The following is a 24,710-nucleotide window of genomic DNA, read 5'->3' on the forward strand; positions in this document are numbered from 1 at the left end:
CTGCTTACCCCAGGCCTATAAAACTGCCCCACCCCATCTCCTTTTGCTGACTTTTTCAGACCCAGTCTGCCTGCACCCAGGTGAAATAAACAGCCTTGTTGCTCACACAAAGCCTATTTGGTGGTCTCTTCACACAGACGAGCATGACACTGCAGTCTAGTTGAGGGTGGAGGGTGGGAGAAAGGAGAGGCATAAAAAAAAAACTGTTGGGGGCCAGGTGTTGTGGTTCATGCCTGTAATTCCAGCACTTTGGGAGGCCGAGGTGGGTGGATCACCTGAGGTCACGAATTCAAGACCAGCCTGGCCAACGTGGTGAAACCCTGTCTCTACTGAAAATACAAAAATTAGCCAGGCATGATGGCAGGCACCTGTAATCCCAGCTACTGAGGCAGGAGAATCCCTTGAACCTGGGAGGCAGAAATTGCAATGAGCTGAGATCATGCCAGTATACTCCGGCCTCAGCAAGAAGAGCAAAACTCAGTCTCAACTAAATAAATAAATAAATATTGGGTACTGGGCTTAATGTCAAGGTGATGAACTACTCTGTACAACAAACCCCGATGACACGAGTTTACCTGTGTAACAAACCTTCACATGTAGCCCCAAACCTAAAGTAAAAAAATGAATATTGTCAGGCCTCTGAGCCCAAGCTAAGCCATCATATCCCGTGACCTGCACGTACACATCCAGATGGCCAGTTCCTTCCTTAACTGATGACATTCCACCACAAAAGAAGTGAAAATGGCCTGTTCCTGCCTTAACTGATGACATTGTCTTGTGAAATTCCTTCTCCTGGCTCATCCTGGCTCAAAAGCTCCCCCACTGAGTACACTGTGACACCCACTCCTGCCTGCCAGAGAACAACCCCCCCTTTTCCTTTAGCTACCCAAATCCTATAAAATGGCCCAACCCCTATCTCCCTTTGCTCTCTTTTTGGACTCAGCCCACCTGCACCCAGGTGAAATAAAGTTTTATTGCTCGCACAAAGCCTTTTTGGTGGTCTCTTCACATGGACATGCATGAAATTTGGTGCCATGACTCAGATTGGGGGACCTCCCTTGGGAGATCAATCACTGTCCTCCTGCCCTTTGCTCCATGAGGAAGATCCACCTACGACCTCAGGTCCTCAGACTGACCAGCCCAAGAAACAGAATTTCAAATCCGGTAAGTGGCCTCTTTTTACTCTCTTCTCCAACCTCCCTCACTATCCCTCAACCTCTGTCTCCTTTCAATCTTGGCACCACACTTCAATCTCTCCCTTCTTTTAATTTCAATTCCTTTCATTTTCTGGTAGAGACAAAGGAGACACATTTTATCCGTGGACCCAAAACTCAGGTGCCGGTCACGGACTAGGGAAGGCAGCCTTCCCTTGGTGTTTAATCATTGCAGGGCTGCTTCTCTGATTATTCACCCAGGTTTCAGAGGTGTCAGACCACGCAGGGACGCCTGCCTTGGTCCTTCACCCTTAGCAGCAAGTCCCGCTTTTCTAGGGAAAATGTAAGTACCCCAACACCTTCTCTCTGTGTCTCTACCCCTTCTTTGCCTTTCTGGGGGGCAAGAAACCCCAACCCCTTCTCCTTCACCCTTAGCAGCAAGTCCCACTTTTCTAGGGGAGGAGCAAGTACCCCAACCCCTTATATCTCTGCACCCCGATCCCTTATTTCCATGCCCCAACCTCATATATCTCTGTGCCCCAACCTCTTATATCTCTGTGCCCCAATCCCTTATTTCCATGCCCTGACCTCATATCTCTGTGCCCCCACCCCTTTCCCGCTTTTCTGGAGGGTAAGAACCCCCAAACCCCTTCCCTCCGTGTCTCTACTCTCTCTTTTCTCTGGGCTTGCCTCCTTCACTATAGGCAATATTCCACCCTCCATTCCTCCTCCTTCTCCCTTGGCCTGTGTTCTTAAGAACTTAAAACCTCTTCAACTCTCACCTGACCTAAAATCTAAGCATCTTATTTTCTTCTGCAATGCTGCTGGACCCCAATACAAACTCGACAGTAGTTCCAAATAGCCAGAAAACAGCACTTTCAATTTTTCCATCCTGCAAGATCTAAATAATTCTTGTCATAAAATAAGCAAACGGTCTGAGGTGCCTGACGTCCAGGCATTGTTTTACACATCGGTCCCTGTGCCCAGTCTCTGTGCCCAGTGCAACTCATCCCAAATCTTCCTTCTTTCCCTCCCACCTGTTCCCTCAGTCCCAACCCCAAGCATCACTGAGTCTTTCTAATCTTCCTTTTCTACAGACCCATCTGAACTCTCCCCTCCTCCCCAGGCTGCTCCTTGCCAGGCTGAGCTAGGTCCCAATTCTTCCTCAGCCTCTGCTCCTCCACCCTATAATCCTTTTATCACCTCACCTCCTCACACCTGGTCTGGCTTACAGTTTCATTCCATGACTAGCCCTCCCCCACCTGCCCAGCAATGTACTCTTAAAAAGGTGGCTGGAGCTAAAGGCATAGTCAAGGTTAATGCTCCTTTTTCTTTATCCCAAATCAGATAGCATTTAGGCTCTTTTTCATCAAATATAAAAATCCAGCCCAGTTCATGACTCATTTGGCAGCAACCCTAAGACACTTTACAGCCCTAGACCCTAAAAGGTCAAAAGGCTGTCTTGCTCTCAATATACATTTTATTACCCAATCTGCTCCTGACATTAAATAAAACTCCAAAAATTAAACTCCAGCCCTCAAACCCCACAACAGGATTTAATTAACCTCGCCTTCAAGGTGTACAATAATAGAAAAAAGTTGCAATTCCTTGCCTCCACTGTGAGACAAACCCCAGCCACATCTCCAGCACACAAGAACGTCCAAACGCCTGAACCAGAGTGGCCAGGCATTCCTCCAGAACCTCCTCCCCCAGGAGCTTGCTACAAGTGCCAGAAATCTGATCACCAGGCCAAGGAATGCCTGCAGCCCCGGATTCCTCCTAAGCCATGTCCCATCTGTGTAGGACCCCACTTAAAATCGGACTGTTCAACCACTCCCAGAGCCCCTGGAACTCTGGCCCAAGGCTCTCTGACTCCTTCCCAGATCTTCTTGGCTTAGTGGCTGAAGACACTGCCTGATTGCCTCGGAAGCCTACAGGACCATCACAGATGCTCTAAGTAACTCTCACAGTGGAAAGTCAGTCTGTCCCCTTCTCAATCAGTATGGAGGCTACCCACTCCACATTACCTTCTTTTCAAGGGCCTGTTTCTCTTGCCTCCATAACTGTTGTGGGTATTGACAGCCAGGCTTCTAAACCTCTTAAAACTCCCCCACTCTGGTGCCAACTTGGACAACACTCTTTTATGCACTCTTTTTTAGTTATCCCCACCTGCCCAGTTCCCTTGTTAGGCCGAGATATTTTAACCAAATTATGTTTCCCCAACTATTCCTGGACTACAGTCGCATCTCACTGCTGCCCTTCTCCCCAACCCAAAGCTTCCTTCACGTCTTCCTCTTGTATCCCCCCACCTTAACCCACAAGTATGGGACATCTCTACTCCTTCCCTGGCAACCACTCACATGCCCGTTACCATCCCATTAAAACCTAATCACCCTTACCCAGCTCAACACCAGTATCCCATCCCACAGCATGGTTTAAAAATATTAAAGCCTGTTATCACTCGCCTGTTACAGCATGGCCTTTTAAAGCCTATAAACTCTCCTTACAACTCTGCCATTTTACCTGTCCTAAAACCAGATAAGACTTACAGGTTAGTTCAGGATCTGCGCCTTGTCAACCAAATTGTTTTGCCTATCCACCCCATGGTGCCAAACCCGTATACTCTCCTATCCTCAACACCTCCCTCCACAACCCATTATTCTGTTCTGGATCTCAAACATGCTTTCTTTACTATTCCTTTGCACCCTTCATCCCAGCCTCTCTTCGCTTTCACTTAGACTGACCCTGACACCCATTAGGCTCAGCAAATTACCTGGGCTGTATTGCCGCAAAGCTTCACAGACAGACCCCATTACTTTAGTCAAGCCCAAATTTCATCCTCATCTGTTACCTATCTCAGCATAATTCTCATAAAAACACACGTGCTCTCCCTGCTGATCGTGTCCAATTAATCTCCCAACCCTCAATCCCTTACAAAACAACAACTCCTTTCCTTCCTAGGCGTAGTTAGTGTGGTCAGAATTCTTACACAAGAGCCAGAACAGCACCCTGTAGCCTTTCTGTCCAAACAACTTGACCTTACTGTTTTAGGCTGGCCATCATGTCTGCGTGCAGCAGCTGCTGCCGCCCTAATACTTTTAGAGGCCCTCAAAATCACAAACTATGCTCAACTTACTCTCTACATTTCTCATAACTTCCAAAATCTATTTTCTTCCTCATACCTGATGCATATACTTTCTGCTCCCCGGCTCCTTCAGCTGTACTCACTCTGTTAAGTCCCACAATTACCATTGTTCCTGGCCCGGACTTCAATCCGGCCTCCCACATTATTCTGGATACCACACCTGACCCTCATGACTGTATCTCTCTGATCCATCTGACATTCACCCCATTTCCCCATATTTCTTTCTTTCCTGTTCTTCACCTGATCACACTTGATTTATTGATGGCGGTTCCACCAGGCCTAATCGCCACACACCAGCAAAGGCAGGCTATGCTATAGTACAAGCTACTAGCCTGCCTCTTAGAACCTCTCATTTCCTTTCCAACGTAGAAAGCTATCCTCAAGGAAGTAACTTCTCAGTGTTCCATCTGCTATTCTACTACTTCTCAGGGATTATTCAGGCCCCCTCCCTTCCCTACACATCAAGCTCGAGGATTTGCCCCCACCCAGGACTGGCAAATTAGCTTTACTCAATAAGCCCTGAGTCAGGAACTAAAATATCTCTTAGTCTAGGTAGACACTTTCTCTGGATAGGTAAAGGCCTTTCCTACAGGGTCTGAGAAGGCCACTGACGTCATTTCTTCCCTTCTGTCAGACATAATTCCTCAGTTTGGCCTTCCCACCTCTATACAGTCTGATAACAGACCAGACTTTATTAGTCAAATCAGCCAAGCAGTTTTTCAGGCTTAGTATTCAGTGAACCCTTTATATCCCTTATGGTCCTCCATCTTCAAGAAAAGTAGAACGGACTAAAAGTCTTTTAAAAACACACCTCACCAAGCTCAGCCACCAACTTAAAAAGGACTGGACAATACTTTTACCACTTTCACTTCTCAGAATTCAGGCCTGTCTTCAGAATGCTACAAGGTACAGCCCATTTGAGCTCCTTTTTATTAGGCCCCAGTCTCATTCCAGACACCAGAACAACTTGGACTGTGCCCCAAAAAACTTGTCATCCCTCCTATCTTCTGGCTAGTCATGCTCCTATTCACCCTTGTCAACTACTCATAAATGCCCTGCTCTTCTTTACACTGCCAGTTTACACTGTTTCTCCAAACCAGCACAGCTGATATCTCCTAGTGCTGTCTGCAAACCGCCACTCTTAACTCTTAAAGTAAATAAATAATCTTTACTGGCAAAGCATGCTGAACCTCCTTAGGCACTCTCTAGTATTAGATGTCCTAGTTCCTCCCAGTTCTTAGTCCTTTAATACCTGTTTTTCTCCTTCTCTTATTCCATTTAGTTTTTCAATTCATACAAAACTGTATCCAGGCCATCACCAATAATTCTAAATGACAAATGTTTCTTCCAACAACCCCACAGTATCACCCCTTACCACAAAATTTTCCTTCAGCTTAGTCTCTCCCACTCTAGGTTCCCACGCCACCCCTAATCCCTCTCGAAGCAGCCCAGAGAAACATCACCCATTCTCTCTCCATACCACCCCCAAAAACTTTCACCGTCCCAACACTTTACCACTATTTCATTTTATTTTTCTTATTAATATAAGAAGACAGGAATATCAGGCCTCTGAGCCCAAGCTAAGCCATCATATCCCCTGTGACCTGCATGTACACATCCAGATGGCCTGTTCCTGCCTTAACTGATGACATTGTCTTATGAAATTCCTTCTCCTGGCTCAGCCTGGCTCAAAAGCTCCCCTACTGAGCACCTTGTGACCCCCACTCCTGCCCACCAGAGAACAACCCCCCTTTTTCCTTTACCTATCCAAATCCTATAAAACGGCCCCACCCCGTCTCCCTTCACTGACTCTATTTTCAGACTCAGCCCACCTGCACCCAGGTGAAATAAACAGCTTTATTGCTCACACAAAGCCTGTTTGGTAGTCTCTTCACACGGACGTGCATGAAAAATATAATTTCTTTTAATTTACTGCCGTTTTTTCCTAAAGTCTCATAATGATGCAGAAATACACGTGTACGAGACTTGCTCTGATACCTGGCACAGAACTGACAGTAGCGGCTCCCCAGTGAGGCTGGAAGGAGGGTGGAGGATGTGACAGGGAAATGAGATGCTTTATGGCCAAGGGCCTAAGATGCAGCTTTGCTTAGAGTTTTACCACAAAACAAATATATTCATTGGTCAGGTGTGGTGGCTCATGCCTGTAATCCCAGCACTTTGGGAGGCCCAAGGCAGGCGGATCACCTGAAGTCGGGAGTTTGAGACCAGCCTGGCCAACATGGAGAAACCTCATTTCTTCTAAAAATACAAAATTAGCCGGGCATGGTGACACATGCCTGGAGTACCAGCTACTCAGTAGGCTGAGGAAGGAGAATCACTTGAACCCAAAAGGTGGAGGTTGCGGTGAGCAAAGATCATGCCATTGCACTCCAGACTGGGCAACAAGAGTGAAACTCTCTCAAAATAAATAAATAAATAACAAATATATACATCATGTGATGTTCAAATATAAAAATATATATTCACTATTAATTGGTGGGGCTGGGCACCGTGGCTCATGCCTGTAATCACAGCACTACAGGAGGCTGAGGCAGAAGGATCACCTGAGGTCAGGACTTCGAGACCAGCCTGGCCAACATGATGAAACCCTGTGTCTACTAAAAATACAAAAAGATTAGCTGGGTGTGGTGGCATGTACCTGTAATCTCAGCTACTCGGGAGGCTGAGGTAGGAGAATCACTTGAACTCAGAAGGCAGAAGTTGCAGTAGGCCAAGATCAGGCCATTGCACTCCAGCCTGGGTGACAGAGCAAGACTCCATCTCAAAATAATAATAATAATAATAATAATAATAATAATAATAATAATAATAGGTGGAATGAGAATATGGCTCCATCCTCTAGGATACAAAAGTGCTTCTCCATAGTTGAGAAAAATAGTAACTATTTTTACCAAAAACACCTGTTTCAGAAGCCTCTTAACACCACAATCTCCATGAGCTTAATGTGCTAAGAATGGTTTAAAGAATCTCCTGCTATTATTCAGGTTGATTTCCTATTCTTAAAATAATGATGGAATAAAACACCTTGTATCATTCATGTCTGTGTATGAACTTTCCATTCTAATTAGTAAGATTTTTGGAGTCAGAAACAAAGTAACTCACTAAATTACCTAAAAATATAGTAAAAAATCAGGGAGAAAAGATTTCCCCTTATTTGTCTCCTTTTCTAGAATTTACCACATACTTTGTGGACATTAATACGTGACTTCCATTGGCAGCTGCTCTAATCCTGGTCCACAGAGAGTTGACAGAGCATCAAGATGTGGCCCCTGAACAATCCCTGCTGCCCAACAGCACTGACATCATGGGACCCTCACCCCGTCTCCATCCATGTCTGGGTGTGAGCCCTTCCCAGGACCTGCCCAGTGCAGCCTCTTTCCAAGTTCATGTGATTGGGTCACAAGAGATGGAATCTAAGCGAGATGAGAGGGACTGAGGGAAGGCATCGGTGAGTGTGAGCAAACCTGTCAGGCAGGACACTTGAGACTCAGAGAAGATTCCCAACTCCAAGGCCCAGGGTTTCTGAAAGGAAGGAGACAGAACAATGCACCAAGAATATCATCTCACCTGAGGAAGAACCATTCCTGACGCCTTTGCTTTCCTCTTCCCCTTCCGGGTTTCTTCCTCATGTACCAAGAGTCCTTAGAAGTCAATCCTGAATGTTAAAAATATGTCATTTATTGCTCAGAATCAATACACCCTGTTCCTGTAACACAACATCACATACAAAGGAGACCTCACCCTGAGGAAATATGGTCCCCTCTGCTGCCCACTGCACCAGAGACAATAAACTCCTACAGGAAAACTCCCGCACCCTTCTGGAGAAGTCCACACACGCTGCAGCAGTGGGGAGCTGGGCTGGAATGAGCTCCTCTTCAGGGCAGACCCAGCCCTGACCAAACCCCATGCAGAAACTGGGTGCAGTGGCTCATGCCTGTCATCCCAGCACTCTGGGAGGCCGAGGCGGGTGGATCGCTTAATCTCAGGGGTTTGAGATCAGCCTGGGCAACATGGTGAAACCCCATCTTTACCAAAAATACAAAAACATAGCCAGGCATGAAGGTACACGTCTGTGTGTCTATGTTCCCAGCTACTTAGGAAGCTGAGGAGACAGAATCGCTTAAGCTCAGGAGTTAGAGACCAGCCTGCCAACATGTTGAAACCCTCTCTCTACTAAAAATACAAAAATTGGGCTGGCCACAGTGGCTCATGCCTGTAACACTAGCACTCTGAAAGGCCTAGGCGGGCGGATTGTTTGACGTCAGGAGTTCGAGAGTAGCCTGGGCTACATGGTGAAACCCCATCTCTACTAAAAATACAAAAAGTAGCTGGGCTTGGTGGGCATCTGTAATCCCAGCTACTTGGGAGGCTGAAGCAAGAGAATCGCGTGAATCTGGGAAGCTGAGATTGTGGTGAGCCGAAATCACACCACTGCACTCCAGCCTCGGAAACAACAGCGAAATTCCAACTCAAAAAAAAAAAAAAAAAAACTATGTAGACCAGGTGCGGTGGCTCTTTCCTGTAATCTCAGTACTCTGGGCGGCCAAGGCAGGAGGATAATTTGAGCCCAGGATTTTGAGACTAGCCTGGGAAACACAATGAAACCTCGTTTCTACAAAAGAAAAAAAAAAAAAGAAAGAAAAAGAAAACTAGCCAGGCTTCTTGGTGGCTCATCACTGTGGTCCCAGCTACTTAGGAAGCTGACGTAGGAGGATTACTGGAGCCCAGGAGGACCAGGCTGCAGTTAAAGATCACGCCACTGCATTCCAGCCTAAGCAATTGGCCAGACTCTGTCTCTTAATATTAGTTAATTAATTAAGTTAAAATTATGTGTTAACAGAAAGGGATTTTTTTCCCACTTCACTGCCCCACTCCCTACCCCACTCTGGGAAAAGGGAACGGAGTGACTCACAAGTGAATAAGTCACTCCACTCTGGCTGAATAGGGATTCCAAGTGGAAGCTAACCTGTGAGGCCAAGATTCATAGAATGTACACGTCTTATAGATAGGATTCTTAAAATTCTCAATCTCATCTGTATAATTTAAGCAGTTTTAAGTTACTAGATTATATACAAAGAAGTCAAATGTCACAACTAATCGTATCCAATGAACTCACTCACTCATCTAAACCCAAAGTCCTCCGCCCCTTTTTTTCTTTTGAGACAGGTCTTGCTCTGTTGACCAGGCTGGAGTGCAGTGACATGATCTCGGCTCACTGCAGCCTGGACCTCCTGGGTTCAAGTGATCCTCCTGCCTCGGCCTTCAGAGTAGCTGGGACTACAGGTGCATACTATCATGCCCGGTTGTTTTTTTTTTTTTTTTTTTTTTGATAGAGAGGGGGGGTCTCACTATGTTGCCCAAGCTAGACTCGAACTCCTGGACTCAAGCAATCTTCTTGCCTCAGTCTCCTAAAGTGCTGGGATTACAGGCATGAGCCACTGTGCCCAGCCCGTCTTTCTTCATTACTGTGCTTCACTCCCTAATTCTGTATATCTCTCTCATTCTCCCCTTCTCTCTCTAGCTCTTGTTTTCTTTTTTCCCTGGCATTCTGCTCCTTATTTTGTGCCCCTCTCTCCTGCTGTTTATCCCCTTCTTCCCTCTATTCCTTCTCTTCCACCTCTTCTGCTCCATCCTCGCAACTTACCTAACTTCTTGCTGTTCCTTCTCCCTAATCGTTCTATCGTCCTCAATCTTGATATATTTCCGCCTCTTCTCCCATCTCTGTGCCTCCTCTGCTCTCCCTGTTAAATTCTGTCTTCCCTGTTATACCCCCTGTCCCCACTATGTGGAACCACAAATCCCCAGGTGTCCTCCCTGCTGTGCTTCTCCGTCTGTTCTCCTTGCCACCAGCACCACTCTGCTCTGGCTGCCCTGGCTCCAAATCCCTCCTCCTCTCCCTCACCCTGATGAGACTCCCTCTTTGCTGCCCCTCTCCCTACCTTGCTGTCCTTCATCTCTGTACATCTAGGTTTCTCTACATTTCTCCAGTTACTTTTCTCCTCCTGCTTTCTTTTTTTTTCTTTTCACTTTTGCTGTCTCTTGACAAATCCATCACCCATCCTCTACTTTGCCCTCTGTTATGGGTCTTTCTCATTCTTTTCTCTGTCTCAGCTTTTCTACTGCTGTGTCTCCCAATGCCTTTGGCCGACACAATCACAGGAGGGTTTGGATAAGACGCCTGCATCCCGGAGGAGCTCGTTTTCCGGGGGCTGGAGCTGGGCAGGGAAGAACACCCCGTGTCACAGGACAGGCCCCGGGTACCTCCCCAACGCGGGTTCAGGGGAAGAGGTGACTGTGGAGGAGAGACCTGTGGAGCAGCAGGGCCCGCCACGAGGAGGGAGGTGGGGGGAGTCGGCGCCTTAAGACAAGGTTGGGGTCTGCAGGATTCCAGGACCAGGCAGAGGACGCGGCCTCCCTGGGACTGGGGCCCCGGCGCTGCGCTCCAGTGGCCTACGAAGGCGAGGGTGGGAGGCGCCCAGGGTGGGAATTCAGTTCTCGGGTGAGGACTTTAAAAAGCGAGGGGCGGGAGGAGTCAGAAAACAGTTTTGAGCAGGAAAACTACGTGACAGGAAGTGTATACACCGCCCTACAGCAGAAAGACCGGGGACAGCCCAGCCTCAGGGCGACTTTAAACCCAAAAGGAAGCGATATCTGGACTCTCATGGGGACGTCTCAATTTGTCCTGGGTGAAGGAAGAAGGGAGAGAATTTCCAGGTCTGTGGGGACCCCACGTCTCAGGTACAGCAGCGCCGGGGACCTGGTAAACGCAGACTTAATAGAAGAGCGAAACTCACCGCCACGGCGTGACCTTCACTCCACGTAATCCGCTTCCGGGTTTGCACGAATCTGCGCGCGCAGTACAGAAGCCAGGTCTGGGCAGGGCCCGTGAGGTGGGCGGGGCCTGGACGAGGTAGGGGCGGGGTGGGAAGCCGAGAGACTTTCCCCTTTAGAACCAGCAGTGGGCGGGGCCAGGGCGGGACCTGTGAGTCTCTCAGCACCGTTCCCAGCGCAGAGGCATTTTTCGGGTTTTGGAGGCGAGACCGGCCAGGAAGGCTGAGGCATGATTCAAAAGCCCTGGAATTATCTGGAACGGGGATGCAAACTAGAAAGTGAAATGCAAAGCCCTGCCTGGGCGGAAGGTACAATTTCATGCTGACAGCCCACAGAACCGAATAGAAATCCTCTCCCTTTCTATTCTCCATTCACTTGGGAGAGAGTCCACGCTGTGCTCAGCTTTAGACTCAGGCCACTGCCTGAGATGCAGGATGGAGTGCTCAGGCCAAGGAGGGGTGAGGTCACCACCTGCGGCTTAAACACAGCTGGGATATGGGAGCGGGAGCAGGAGCCTGAGGTCCCAGCTATTCAGGAAGCAGCGGCGGGAGGATCGCCGAGCCTGGGAGTTCAGGCCAGCCTGGGCGACAAAGTAACACCCCCTCCCGCAGGGCTCCCTTCCTCTTCTCTCTCTCTCTTTTCTTTTTTATAATAAAATTTTTGATGATGTTACATAGGGATCCAACATTATTCTTTTCCACGTGGATATCCAGTTAGTTGTCCCAGCGTATTTGTGTAAGAGATCTATCAGTTTCTTTTTTTGTTTCTTGAGATGGAGTTTTGCTCTAGTTGACCAGGCTGGAGTGCAATGGCGGCATCTCGATCATTTTGGAACTGATTTTGTGCTATTCCTATTCTTTTTTTTCTGTGTTCATGAGCTTGTGAACCAAAAGTATCTAACAGGTCTCAATCAAGTTAGAAATCTACTTGGCCAAGGTTAAAAATGCACCTGTGACAGCCTCAGGAGGTCCCGACGACACGTGCCCAAGGTTTTCAGGCTGCAATTTGGTTGTACATATTTTACAGAGACATGAGACATCAATCAATACATATAAGATGTACATTAATTCGGTCGGGAAAGGTGGAAAAACTGGAATTGGGGGACTTCCGGGTCACAGGTAGATAATAAATTATCACATTCTTTGAGTGACTCATCGGCCTTTCACTGAATATACAATTTATATATGAGAGGGAGTAGAGGAATAGTCACTTATGCCTTAATCTGGCTCATTGACTCTGAATTTTTACATAAATAGGGCAGGGGAAGCAGTCAGATAGGCATTTGACTCAGGTGTGCAGAGGGACGGGTTCTGTCCCACACCTGTGCAGATAAGCTATCAGTTTACATTGCCAGGGTGAAATTCAACAGAACTATTTTAGGGTGAAGAGCTTGAGGCTTCCAGTTTGTGAGGGGAGTATTGTAGCTTTTTCTTTTTTTTTTTTTTTTTTTTGAGACAGTTTTGCTCTTGCCCAAGCTGGAGTGCAGTGGCCCAATCTCGGCTCACTGCAACCTTCGCCTCTTGGGTTCAAGCGATTCTCCTGCCTCAGCCTCTTGAGTAGCTGGGATTACAGGCAGGCACCACCACGCCTGGCTAATTTTGTATTTTTAGTAAAGACCAGGTATCTCCACGTCGGTCAGGCTGGTCTCGAACTCCCGACCTCAGGTGATCAACTGCACCCAGCCTCTCTGTAACTTTTTAGAAATCCTTGTAGCTATCTTGTTTAGGAATAAAATGGGAGGCAAGTTTGTCTGACACAGTTCCCAGCTTGACTTTTCTCTTTGGCTTAGTAATTTTTATTTTTCTTTCACCAGCCTGTGACAGACATAATGCTTTGACACGCTGATATTTCTTTATATACATTTTCCATAACAGTAAAGTCCAAGGGTCTATCATGAACTGGGTTAGTGGTGCATGTCTGTGTGTCTGTGGTCCCAGCTACTTAGGAAGATGAGGTGGGAGGATTACTTGAGCTCAGGAGTTCAAGACCAACCTGGTCAACATGGTGAAACCCTGTCTCTACTAAAAATACAAAAACTGGGCTGGGCACCATGGCTCATGCCTATAATACTAGCACTCTGGAAGGCCGAGATGGGCAGATTACTTGAGGTCAGGAGTGCAAGACCAGCCTGGCCAACATGGTGAAACCCCGTCTCTACTAAAAATACAAAAAGTAGCCAGGCTTGGTGGGTATCTGTAATCCCAGCTACTGGGGAGACTGAGGTAGGAGAATCGCTTTAACCTAGGAGTGGAGGTTCCAGTGAACTTGGGTGGTGGAGGTTGTAGTGAGCCGAGATCATGCCACTGCACTCCAGCTGGGCGACAGAGTGAGACTCAAAAATACAATAAACTAAAAATAAAAATACAAAAATTAGCCAGGTTTGTAGCAGAAACCTGTAATCCTAGCTACTTGGGAGGCTGAGGCACAAAAATCGCTTGAACCCAGGAGACAGAGGTGGCAGTGAGTCAAGAAAAAGAGACTGCACTCAGAGGCTGGACCACAGAGTCAGACTCTGTCTCAAATAGAAAAAAAAAAAAAAAAGCATTAACGATGTGAGTGATGCAGAGATAAAAATCCTGAGCAACTGTCAGGCATGGTGGCTCACTCCTGTAATCCTAGCACATTGGGAGGCTGAGGTGGGTGGATCAAGAGGTCAGGAGATTGAGGCCATCCTGGTCAACACAGTGAAACCCCATCTTTACTAAAAATACAAAAAAATAGCTGGGTGTTGTGGCATGCACCTGTAGTCCCAGCTACTCGGGAGGCTGAGGCAGGAGAATTGCTTGAACCTGGGAGGTGGAGGTTGTGGTGAACTGAGATTGTGCCATTGCACTCCAGCCTGGGTGACAAGAGCAAAACTCTGTCTAAAAAAAAAAAAAAAAAAAAAAATTCCTGAGTAACATGAGAGACTGACAGGCAGAGGAAACTTCAGATGGGGGTGGGAGGGCATGGGAGACATCTCTGAGCCTAGACCCGAAGCAGGAGAAAGGGACAGTGCTGTCATTATTTAGGTACATAGTGTAAGAGCAGGGACAATGACCTGAGACAGGAAGGGTTTTGATGTTTGGGAAAAGAGAAAAGCAACTGTGACTCGGGCAGAGGTAGTCATGAGATGAGGGCAAGTTCCCAGGAGGAAGCTGGACAATGGCAGGGGCCCTGGACACAGGGCTGTGGAGCCACAGTGAGGAGTGGGACTTTTGTCCTGGGGAACATGGGAAGCTGGTGGAGGGTTCCCTGCCAGGGACTGACATGACCTGCTTTAGATTTCGCTGTGATGTCCTCACACAGAGAAAGGCCCCGAAGATGGTCTCTGTGTCTGAGTCTACACCTCTGTTTCTTCCATTCTTCTGCTTTATTTTTTCATTTTTAGGGTACTGCATCCCATGTAAAATTCTAATTACAACTGGACAGTCCCCTCTCACAGAAAAAAAGCCACACCCAGACACCCACTCTATTTTGCCAATCATTTCAGGGGCCAGGGTCACTCAGGTTGAGCTTTTCCGGTGTAGCCCCTCATCTGCAAGTTGCAGGGAGGCTCACTGAGGCTCAGAGTGAAGACATTTTCACCGAGTTACCCTGAGAAGGTCTGAGATGTGTGAAAAGATGTGTCTGAATTCTTACATGTGGGCCTGGAAGGGCTAATGGGAAGGATTGGTCTTTATCACACCCGTTATTGAAAATTAAAGAAGTGTCTTCCACATACCTGGGCTAAAAAAAACCTCTTTTGCAAGGTTCTGATGCCATTGACTCCCAACATTTAATTCTTCATTACAAGAAAATCACAGTAACATTTATAAAATGCAGAAGTGTGAACACACAGTTATTGACCTTGAAAACAGTGAAAGAAGGTCAGCTGTAGAACTAAGACATGAGAAAATGTTTTCAATCAAGAATACATGGGTGGCTGGGTGCGATGGATCATGCCTGATATTGCAGCTCTTTGGGAGGTCGAGGTAGGTGGATCACCTGAGGTCAGGAGTTTGAGACCAGCCTGGCCAACATGGTGAAACTCCATTTCTACTAAAAATACAAAAAATTACCTGGGTGCAGTGACAGGCACCTGTAGTCCCAGCAACTTGGGAGGCAGAGGCAGGAGAATAGCTTGAACCCGGGAGGAGGAGGTTGTGGTTAGCTGAGATCTCACCATTGCACTCCAGTCTGGGCAGCAAGAGCAAAACTCCATCTCAAAAAAAAAAAAAAGAGTGCTTTTGGAACAGCGTTCCGTGCCAATCCAGCCCATCTTTCAACATTTGTCCAGAATGGACCAGAGGGCCTGAGGGAAACATGCACTTAATAGCTTACAGCTCAAGATTTTAACAAATGACATAAGGAAAGAAAACTGAAAAATAGACTAACTGGTTAAACTACACTTTGATGTTAAGGTAAAAGGTCACTGACATCTTTACTGGGTACACACTGAAACAATCAAACTTCTGCATTAGGTACCAAAGGTTTCCAATAAATAATAAAGACTAGAAAGCACGCACATCTCGATCTGAACCAGACACAAACAGAAACTATTTTGAAATTGTTTTAAAAAATATAACAAATTCTGGGGTCAACAGGAAAATAACTGAAAAACATACATGTACAGAAAAAAATGATGTGAGCTGATTATAGGATGCAACAAAGGCATCTTTCAGAAGTGATTATGTATTAAAAAAGAAATTTTGAAAACTAAGATTTATCTTGGCCAGGCACAGATGCTCACGCCTGTAATCCCAGCACTCTGGGAGGAAAAGATGTGCAGATCACCTAAGGTCAGGAGTTTAAGGTCAGCCTGGCCAACATGGTGAAACTCCATCTCTACTAAAAATACAAAAATTAGCTGGGCGTGCTGACATATACCTGTAGTGCCACCTACTCAGGAGGCTGAGGCAAAAGAATCACTTGAACCCGGGAGACAGAGGTTGCAGTGAGCCAAGATCATGCCACTGCACTCCAGTGTGGGTGACTGAGTGAGATTCTGCTCCCCACCCAAAAAAAGGATAAAGAAAGAAAAATAGAAAAATGAACAGGAAACAGAAAAAAATAAAGTAAATCTATTACATAAGAGAACAAAAGCAGTTTTCATGTCCCTGTTTTTGATTTTGTTTATTTTTTGTTTGTTTGCTTGTTTTTGTGAGATGGAGACTTGCTCTGCCGCCCAGGCTGCAGGGCAGTGGCATGATTTCGGCTCACTGCAACCTCTACTTCCCAGGTTCAAGTGATTCTCATGCCTCAGTCTCTTGAGTAGCTGTGACTACAGGTGCATACCACCACGCCCAGCTAATTTTTGTATTTTTAGTAGAGACCAGGTTTCACCATGTTGGCCAGGCTGGTCTTAAACTCCTGACCTTAGGTGACCTGCTCATCTCAGGTTCCCAAAGTGCTGGGATTACAGGCATGAGCCACCATGGTTTGATATTCCTTTAAAAAATTATATGTAGGCCAGGTGTGGTGGCTAATCCCTGTAATGCTGGTACTTTGAGGGTCCAAGGCAGGAAGATCCTTTGCATCAGGGAATTTGAGACCAGCCTGGGAAACAGTGAAATCCCGTTTCTCCAAACAACAACAACAACAACAACAAAACTAGCTGGGATTGGTGGCTCACGCCTGTGGTCCTAGCTACTCGGGAGGCCAAGGTACAAGGATCACTTGAGCCCCGGAGGTCAAGGCTACAGTTAGAGGAGATCACTCCATGGCACTCCATGCTGGGTGATAGAGCCAGATGCTATCTCAAAATATTAATTAGTTAATTAAATTAAAAGTATTATTGAGGCAGAAATTAAAGAAGAAAGCAAATTTTCCTCTGCTGAGCTAACTCACTCCAAGGATAGTAACATGAAAGGCCATAGAAAGGTTTGTGGTGACCCAGTCTAAGAAACTGGATACATCCCCCTCAACTACACATGGTTAAGAAAACAAATTCCTTTACTGTCTCTCCTTTCCCAGAATCATTAATTTTTACTATTTTCGCAAATGTCTGCATGTCTGTATTTAGCAAACTCTGTAAGTTCCTGTTTTTCTTTTGATGCATCTGCAAGGTCACAGCTAAGCAAGGCCACAAGTTATACCAAGGCAGCAGTTATGGTATAGATTACATAACCTGTCACTGTATGATTTACTGTCTTTGTCCTGCTTCTGTAAGCTTGCCTATATAAGCCCAGCTCTGTCTTTGTTCTGGGCTTAGCTTTCTGGATGTGAGTCCACTGAGCTGGTGTGCACCTTAATAAAACCCCTATGTTTCACCCATTGATCTCTCCAGTCCTCTCATTTCCCACATTATGTAATAACAGAAAGTGATTTTTTTCCCACTTCACTGCCCCACTTCCTACACCACCCTGCAAAAAGGGAAAAGAGTGACTCTCAAGTGAATAAATCACTATCCTGTGGCTGAATAGGGATTCCAAGTGGAAACTAACCTCTGATGCCAAGATTTATAGAATGTACATGTCTTATAGATAGGAATTTTAAAATTCTCAGTCTCATCTGTATAATTTAAATAAGTTATTTATTATATTATATACACAGAAGTGAAGATGTCACAAGTAATCATATCCAATGAACTCACTCACTCATCTGCCTTGGCCTCTAGAGTAGCTGTGAGTACAGGTGTGCACCATCATGCCTTGTTAATTTTTGTTTTTTGGAAGAGATTGGGGGGTCTCACTATGTTGCCCACACTGGTCTCAAACTCCTGGACTCAGGCAATCCCCTTGCCTTAGTCTCCTAAAGTGCTGGGATTACAGGCATTAGTCACTGTGCCCAGCCCCTCTTTCTTCATTGCTGTGCTTCCCTCCCTAATTCTGTAAATACCTCATTCTCCCCTTCTCTAGCTCTTTTTTTTCTATTTCCCTGGGATTCTGCATCTCATTCTGTACCCCTCTCTTCTCCTGCTGTTTATTCCCTTCTTACCTCTATTCCTTCTCTTCCACCTCTTCTGCTTCATCCTTGGAACTTATATAACCTCTTGTTCCTCCTTCTCCCCAGTCTTTCAATCATCCTCAATCTCCATATATTTCCACGTCTTCTCCCATCTCTGCACCTCCTCTCTTTTCCCTGTTAAAGTCCCTCTTCCCTGTTATACCCCTCTGTACCCACTCTCTGGCACCCTAGATTCCCAGCTGTGTTCCCTGCTGTTGTTCTTCCTCTGTTCTCCTTGCCACCAGCACCACTCTGCTCTGTCTGTCCTGGCTGCAAATCCCTCCTCCTCTCTCTCACTCTGATGAGCCTCCCTCTTTGCTGCACCTCTTCCTGCCTTGCTGTCCTTCATGTCTCTGTACATCTAGCTTTTCTCTACATTTCTCCAGTTGCTTTTCTCCTCCTGCTTTCTTATCTTTTTTTTTCACTTTTGCCATCTCTTGGCAAATCCCTCACCATCCTCTACCATGTGTTATGAGTCTTTCTCATTCTTCTTTTCTCTGTCTCAGGTTTTCTACTGCTCTATGTCTGTCTCCTGATCCCTTTGGCCCACAGAATTGTAGTAAAGGTTAAAAAGAAAAAGAAACAAGTTTTCTTCTGCTTAGCAGCTCATTTCAAGGAAAGTTATAAGATAACGCTGTCCAAAAAGCTAAGGCTAAAGGAATGGGCTCTAGACACTTTTTAAATTCCAGAACAAAGTGAAGGAAAAAGAGAGAGAGAGAGAGAAAGACAAATTCTTCTACTGTTACTCATTTCCCTAGTCTCTTAAGCATGACTATGTTTTACAAATGTCTGTATTTAGCCAGTTCTTTTTTTTGACACAGCTACAAGGCCACCAGCTATGTAGAACCCAACTTCTCTAAGACTCATACAATATAAGCCCTATACTGTAATCTTGTCCAGTCCTGCTGCGTTAAAGTTGCAGGTGTTGTGCCTTAGATCCACCACAGTCAGCTGAAACTGGCAGCTCAAGACAAGTCAGCAGGACCCAGATCATCCAACTCGGCTGATCCTGAGATGAGATCAAGCTGCTGCTAAAGAATACTGCCTGCTCTAGTCACTACGGAGTCTGACCAGTCTATGCACAGCTGAAGCTTGAGGGAACAAGCCCTGTTCTGGTCACACACCAGAAGCTGACTAGTCTATGCATGGCTGAAGCTTGAAACTCCAGGCCCTACCTCCACCTCCACCCTCTAACCAGGCCCAGCTTCCAAAGCAGCCTCCACCCTCTTGCCCAGCTCCAGCAACAGTTTTCATGCCCTGCCCCCTCAATGACCTTTCCCTTCTCCCGCTGGGTCCCCACCCACTGTCCAGAACCCACCCAGACAGGGTTGAAGGCCCACACATGGTTGTTCTTCAGCATTCGAGGCTGACACAGGTGAGTGGTTTTTTTGTCTTTCTGCTTCAAACCTGGCTTTTGCAGCACCCCAGCACCAAGTCTAGCCACACCAGGAATCTGCGTGCTTTGGGATATTGAAATCCCCCCATGTGAGTTTGTGCAGTTGTCAGGAAGTCCCAACTTCCCCATGGGAAGCACGCAGGCTGGTGGCTTTGCAGCTTTTGTATCGTTTTATAAAATGATACAAAAGATCTTGTATGAGCCAGTATGACACATCTGACAACTTTACAGGTAATATTGGAGTATTATATATAAGGCAGTTGATTTGCAGGACTGCTATGAGAGTTTGGGAACGTAAATACCTATCCAGCCAAAACGTTCCCATTGTAGACCAGAAATTCCCGACCCAAGATCCTCAATGGGACAATGACACAGTCCACTAAAAATTCATGAAAGATATAAGGGAAATGATAAAGGAATTCTGGAGTCAGTGCCCTGTGCTCAGAATCTTTCCCGAGCATTTTACATAAAACAGAAAAAAGATGAAAGCCCTATAAACTTTCTAAAAAGACTATGAGAACAAATGAGAAAATATGCACATTTGGATCCAGAAGACCCTCGCAGGCAAGAAATGTTAAAGCTACATTTTGTTACCAATAGCTGGCAAGACATTGCAAAAAAGTTACAGAAACTAGAAAACTGGAAAACACAGTCTATACGGGAATTCTTAGAATAAGCTCAAAAAGTATATGTAAAGAGGGATGAAGAAAAACCAAAGCAAAAAGAAAAATTTTCTGACAGAATGCACCAGAGGCCAAGCTTAAGCCTCCATTTGCCAGGCCTCACAAAAGATATGAGACAGGGGGGCCACAGAACTCAAAGACAGGTAAAAAGGGAAAGCAAACCCAGTACCCTAAGACTCCAAAAACTGAAAAGGGAGAGGGACAAGACAAATGTTACAAGTGTGGAAAATTAGGTCATTTCAAAAGAGAATGTCCTGAATGAAGAAAGGAGAAAAAAAAGTACCACTTAAGGAATTTAAAGAATAAGGAAGTCAGGGGCTCTGTCTTTTCTATCTCCAGTCCCACTGAGAGCCCGTGGTAAATTTAAAGGTGGGACCAAAACATGAGCTTGTTACTTTTCTTTCTTTTTTTTTTGAGACAGAGTTTTGTTCTTGTTGCCCAGGATGGAGTTCAATGGCGTGATCTTGGCTCACTGCAACCTCCACCTCCCAGGTTCAAGTGATTCTCCTGCCTCAGCCTTCCCAAGTAGCTAGTATTATAGGCATGTGCCACAAAGCCTGGCTAATTTTGTATTTTTAGTAGAGATGGGGTTTCTCCATGTGGGTCAGGCTGGTCTCAAACTCTCGACCTCAGGTGATCCGCCCACCTTGGCCTCCCAAAGTGCTGGGATTACAGGCATGAGCCACGGCACCCAGCTGAACTTATTACTTTTCTAATAGACTCAGGAGCTTCCCGCTCCTCTGTTTGTTTTGTGCCCTCTAATATAAATTGTTTATTAGACGAACTTCAAGTTTTAGGAGTCAAAGGGGAAGGATTTAAAGCCAAAGTCTCAGAAAAAACAGAAGTCAGATTTGAAACCCGATCAACCAATGTTAAATTTTTGCTACTTCCTAAGGCTGGGACAAACTTGTTAGGAAGTGGCCTAATGGTAAAGTTAGGTATAGGCTTGCATGTAAGCCCAGAAGGATTCTTCACTTCGTTAAACGTGTTTACTACAGCAGAGGAAAGCTACATCAATGCTAATGAGTGGTCAAGGGAGGGAAACTGAAGGAAGCTACAAGTTCCTCCAAGTTACGTAAAGTTAAAAACTCCCAGGGAAACAGTGAAAAGAAACCAATATCCAATTCCCTTAGAAGGTTGATTAGGTTTAAAACCTCTAATTGAGAGCCTTATCTGAGATGGGTTACTTGAACTGTGCATGTCTCCCTATACTACTCCAATATTACTTGTAAAGTGGTCAGATTGGTGATACTGGCTTGTAGAAGATCTTCAAGCCATTAATCAAATTGTTCAAACCACTCATCCTGTTGTTCCCAATCCATATACTATTCTCAGCAAAATTCCATATGACCATCAGTGGTTTACAGAAATAGACCTGAAAGATGCCTTCTGGGCATGTCCTTTAGCTGAAGATAGTCAGGATATATTCACTTTTGAATGGGAATATCCTCACTCTGGGTGAAAACAACAATACTGCTGGAGAGTCTTACCCCAAGGATTTACAGATTCTCCTAACTTGTTTGGCCAAATTCTTGAGGAGGTGTTAGAAAAGATGAGCATCCCAAAGTGTATATCTATGCTCCAGTATGTGGATGATATACTAGTGTCAGGGCAAGCTGTAGAACAAGTATCTGGCTTTTCCATCAGCCTTCTGAACCATCTCTGTGGAGAGGGACTATGTGGTGTGGTGGCACACATCTGAAATCCCAGCTATTTGGGAGGCTTAGAAAAGAGAATTGCTTGAATGCAGGAGGTGGAGGTTGCAGTGAACCAAAATTGTGCCATTGCACGCCAGCTTGGGTGACAAGAGAAAGACTCTGTCTCAAAAAAAAAAAAAAAAAAGAAAAGAAAAGAAAGAAAGAAGGAAAGAAAAAACAGGCTGGGCAAACTGGTTCAGGTCTGTTGGCCAGGCTGGTCTCAAACTGCTGACCTCAAGTGATCTGCCTGCCTTGGCCTCCCAAAGTGCTGGGATTACAGGTGTGAGCAACTGTACCCTGCCCATTCCTCTTAACGTAAACACTTTTTATGTCAATTAATGCTTGAACTCAATGTTAAGTCAACTCAAACTCTAGTCAATGCTGAATTGACTCTAATGTCAATTAAAGTTTGTTATTTTCTATAGTCATTGTATTTGGGACAATTATCTCAAAAATGAATTTTCTACTCTTCTGCAAGGAGTGACCTCAGACTAAAGACATTGCCACACCTATTCCATTTGTAAGATTTCTGTCCAGTATAGATTCCCTGATGTCTAATGTGGTGTGAATGTAAAGACATTGCCACACTGGGCATGGTGGCTCATGCCTGTAATACCAGCATTTTGGGAGGCCGAGGCAGGCGGATCACAAGATCAAGAGTTGAGAGCAACCAGGCCAACATGGTGAAACCCTGTCTCTACTAAAAACATAAAAGATAGCCAAGCTTGGTGGAGTATGCTTGTAGTCCCAGCTACTCAGGAGGCTAGGAAGGAGAATCGTATGAACCTGGGAGGTGGAGGTTGCAGTGAGCCGAGATCATGCCACTGCACCCCAGCCTGGACAAAAGAGTAAGACTTCATCTGAAAAAAGAAAAAAAAAATGACTTCACCACAATTATCACAGTTGTGAGGTTTCCCTCCCATATGAATTCTCCTGTGTTTTGCATAAGATGAAGCTTGACTGAAGACCTTGCTGCAATCATGACATTTGTAACGTTTCTCTCCAGTATGAGTTCGCTGATGAACTGCAAGCTATGAACAATGTCTGAAATATCTGCCACATTTACTACACTTGTAAGATCTCTCTTCATTATGGATTCTCTAATTATTTGCAATGCTTGTAGCATTACTGAGGACTTTGTGAGAATCATTACATTTGTAAAGTTTCCCTATACCATGGATTGCTTGATGATGAATAAGTGATGACTGCCCACTAAAGGCTTTGCCACACTCATTGCACTTATAAGGATTTTCTCCAGTATGAAGTCTATGATGGCATACAAAGGATGCCATATGACTGAAGGTCTTGCCACACTCATTGCACTTGTAAGGTTTCTCTCCACTATGAAGTCTATAATGGTATACAAAGGATGACATATGACTGAAGGTCTTGCCACACTCATTACACTTGTAAGGTTTCTCTCCAGTATGAACTCTCTGATGTTGTGCAAGGTTTGATTGTTGATTAAAAACCTTGCCACATTCATTACACTTGTAAGGTTTCTCTCCAGTATGAATTGCCTTATGAATTAGAAGGGATGAATTTCGAGCAAAGGTCTTGCCACACTCATGACAGTTGTAAGGTTTTTCTCCAGTATGAAGTCTACGATGGCCCACAAGGGATGACTTCTGACTGAAGGTCTTGCCACACTCATTACACTTGTAAGGTTTCTCTCCAGTATGAAGCCTATAATGACATGCAAGGTGTGCTTTTTGATTAAAAACCTTACCACATTCATTACATGTGTAAGGTTTCTCTCCAGTATGAACTCTCTGATGTTGTGCAAGGTATGAATCACGCTGGAAAACCTTGCCACATTCATTACATGTGTAAGGTTTCTCTTCAGTATGAACTCTGTTATGGCGTGAAAGGCATGAATTATGCCTAAAAGCTTTGTCACAAACCTTACATTTGTAAGGTTTCTCTCCAGTATGAATTCGCCTATGTGTTTCAAGTTGTGATCTGCAACTGTAAACTTTGTCACATCCTTCACATTTGTAAGGTTTCTCTCCAGTATGACGTCTACGATGCCCTACAAGGGATGACGTCTGACTGAAGGTCTTACCACACTCATTACACTTGTAAGGTTTTTCTCCAGTATGAAGTCTATGATGGCGTGTAAGGGATGACTTGTGACCGAAGGTCTTGGAACACTCATTACACTTGTAAGGTTTTTCTCCAGTATGAACTCTATGGTGCCATGCAAGGTATTGCTTTTGATGAAACACTTTGCCACATACATCACATTTGTATTGTTTCTCTCCTGAATGGGTTACATGATGTCTTCTTAAATGTGAGCTATAATTAAAGGCTTTGCCACACTCATTACATCGGAAAGGTTTTTCTCTCATGTGTTCTTCCTGGATTTGTGTGAATAATGAAGAATGGAGAAGGTTCTTCCCATACCTATTAGAAATATGGGTTTTGAGCCTACAAGAAATTCTTTGGGATGTTGAAACGAAGGAAGCATTGTTGATAGACTTCTCCACTTGATTATCAATTTTCCCTTCAGTCTGAAATTCGTGCAGTTCAGGTAGATGTGAATAAAAGCTTGATCCAAGCTGATCTTTAATAGGCTTGTTCCCAGCATGCCTTTGATCACGTCGGTCTGTACTACCAGTCAACTTTTTGATTTTTGTCATGGGTGCTTCATGGCCATTTCTTTTAATTTCTTGCCACTGAAACTCAAAGTCATGAATATCTTTCTTGATTTCTGGGAAGCAAAAATCTCCAATCTGATGACTTTTATGTCTTTGCAATGTCCCTGTGTGGATCAGTTCTCCTGTATTACCATGTCCTGTTGATGAGAACTCCATCATGGATTTTAAAGAGCTATCTAAAAAACATAAAGACCAATAGGTTTCCAATTAAGTACAG

At 45.2% G+C, this 24,710-nt stretch overlaps 2 protein-coding genes across 6 annotated transcripts in view; both read right to left on the reverse strand.

The window, feature by feature from the left end:
* Positions 1-24,710, reverse strand: part of ZNF83 (zinc finger protein 83) — a 97,331-nt gene that overhangs the window by 12,661 nt on the left and 59,960 nt on the right. The window contains exons 1-2 of one of the 3 annotated variants that reach the window (XM_004061343.5): positions 11,115-12,651; positions 7,888-7,975 (exon numbers count right to left, since the gene is read on the reverse strand). The exons of 1 other annotated variant lie outside the window; for it this stretch is intronic. In XM_004061343.5, the coding sequence (XP_004061391.2) occupies positions 7,888-7,902 (15 nt within the window). In that variant the 5' untranslated portion in view covers positions 7,903-7,975; positions 11,115-12,651. Of the gene's footprint in view, positions 1-7,887; positions 7,980-11,114; positions 12,652-24,710 lie in introns of those variants that run through there. One more of the 3 variants, XM_055370385.1, reaches the window with a different exon arrangement.
* The window catches only part of LOC101130023 (zinc finger protein 816), a 46,312-nt gene continuing 36,493 nt past the window's right edge, over positions 14,892-24,710 (reverse strand). For all 3 annotated transcript variants that reach the window (XM_055370362.2, XM_055370363.2, XM_063701603.1), the window contains one exon: positions 14,892-24,669. In XM_055370362.2, the coding sequence (XP_055226337.1) occupies positions 22,934-24,669 (1,736 nt within the window). In that variant the 3' untranslated portion in view covers positions 14,892-22,933. The remainder of the gene's footprint in view (positions 24,670-24,710) is intronic.

Source organism: Gorilla gorilla, chromosome 20 (genome assembly GCF_029281585.2).
Source record: "Gorilla gorilla gorilla isolate KB3781 chromosome 20, NHGRI_mGorGor1-v2.1_pri, whole genome shotgun sequence".
Classification (NCBI taxonomy): domain Eukaryota; kingdom Metazoa; phylum Chordata; class Mammalia; order Primates; family Hominidae; genus Gorilla; species Gorilla gorilla.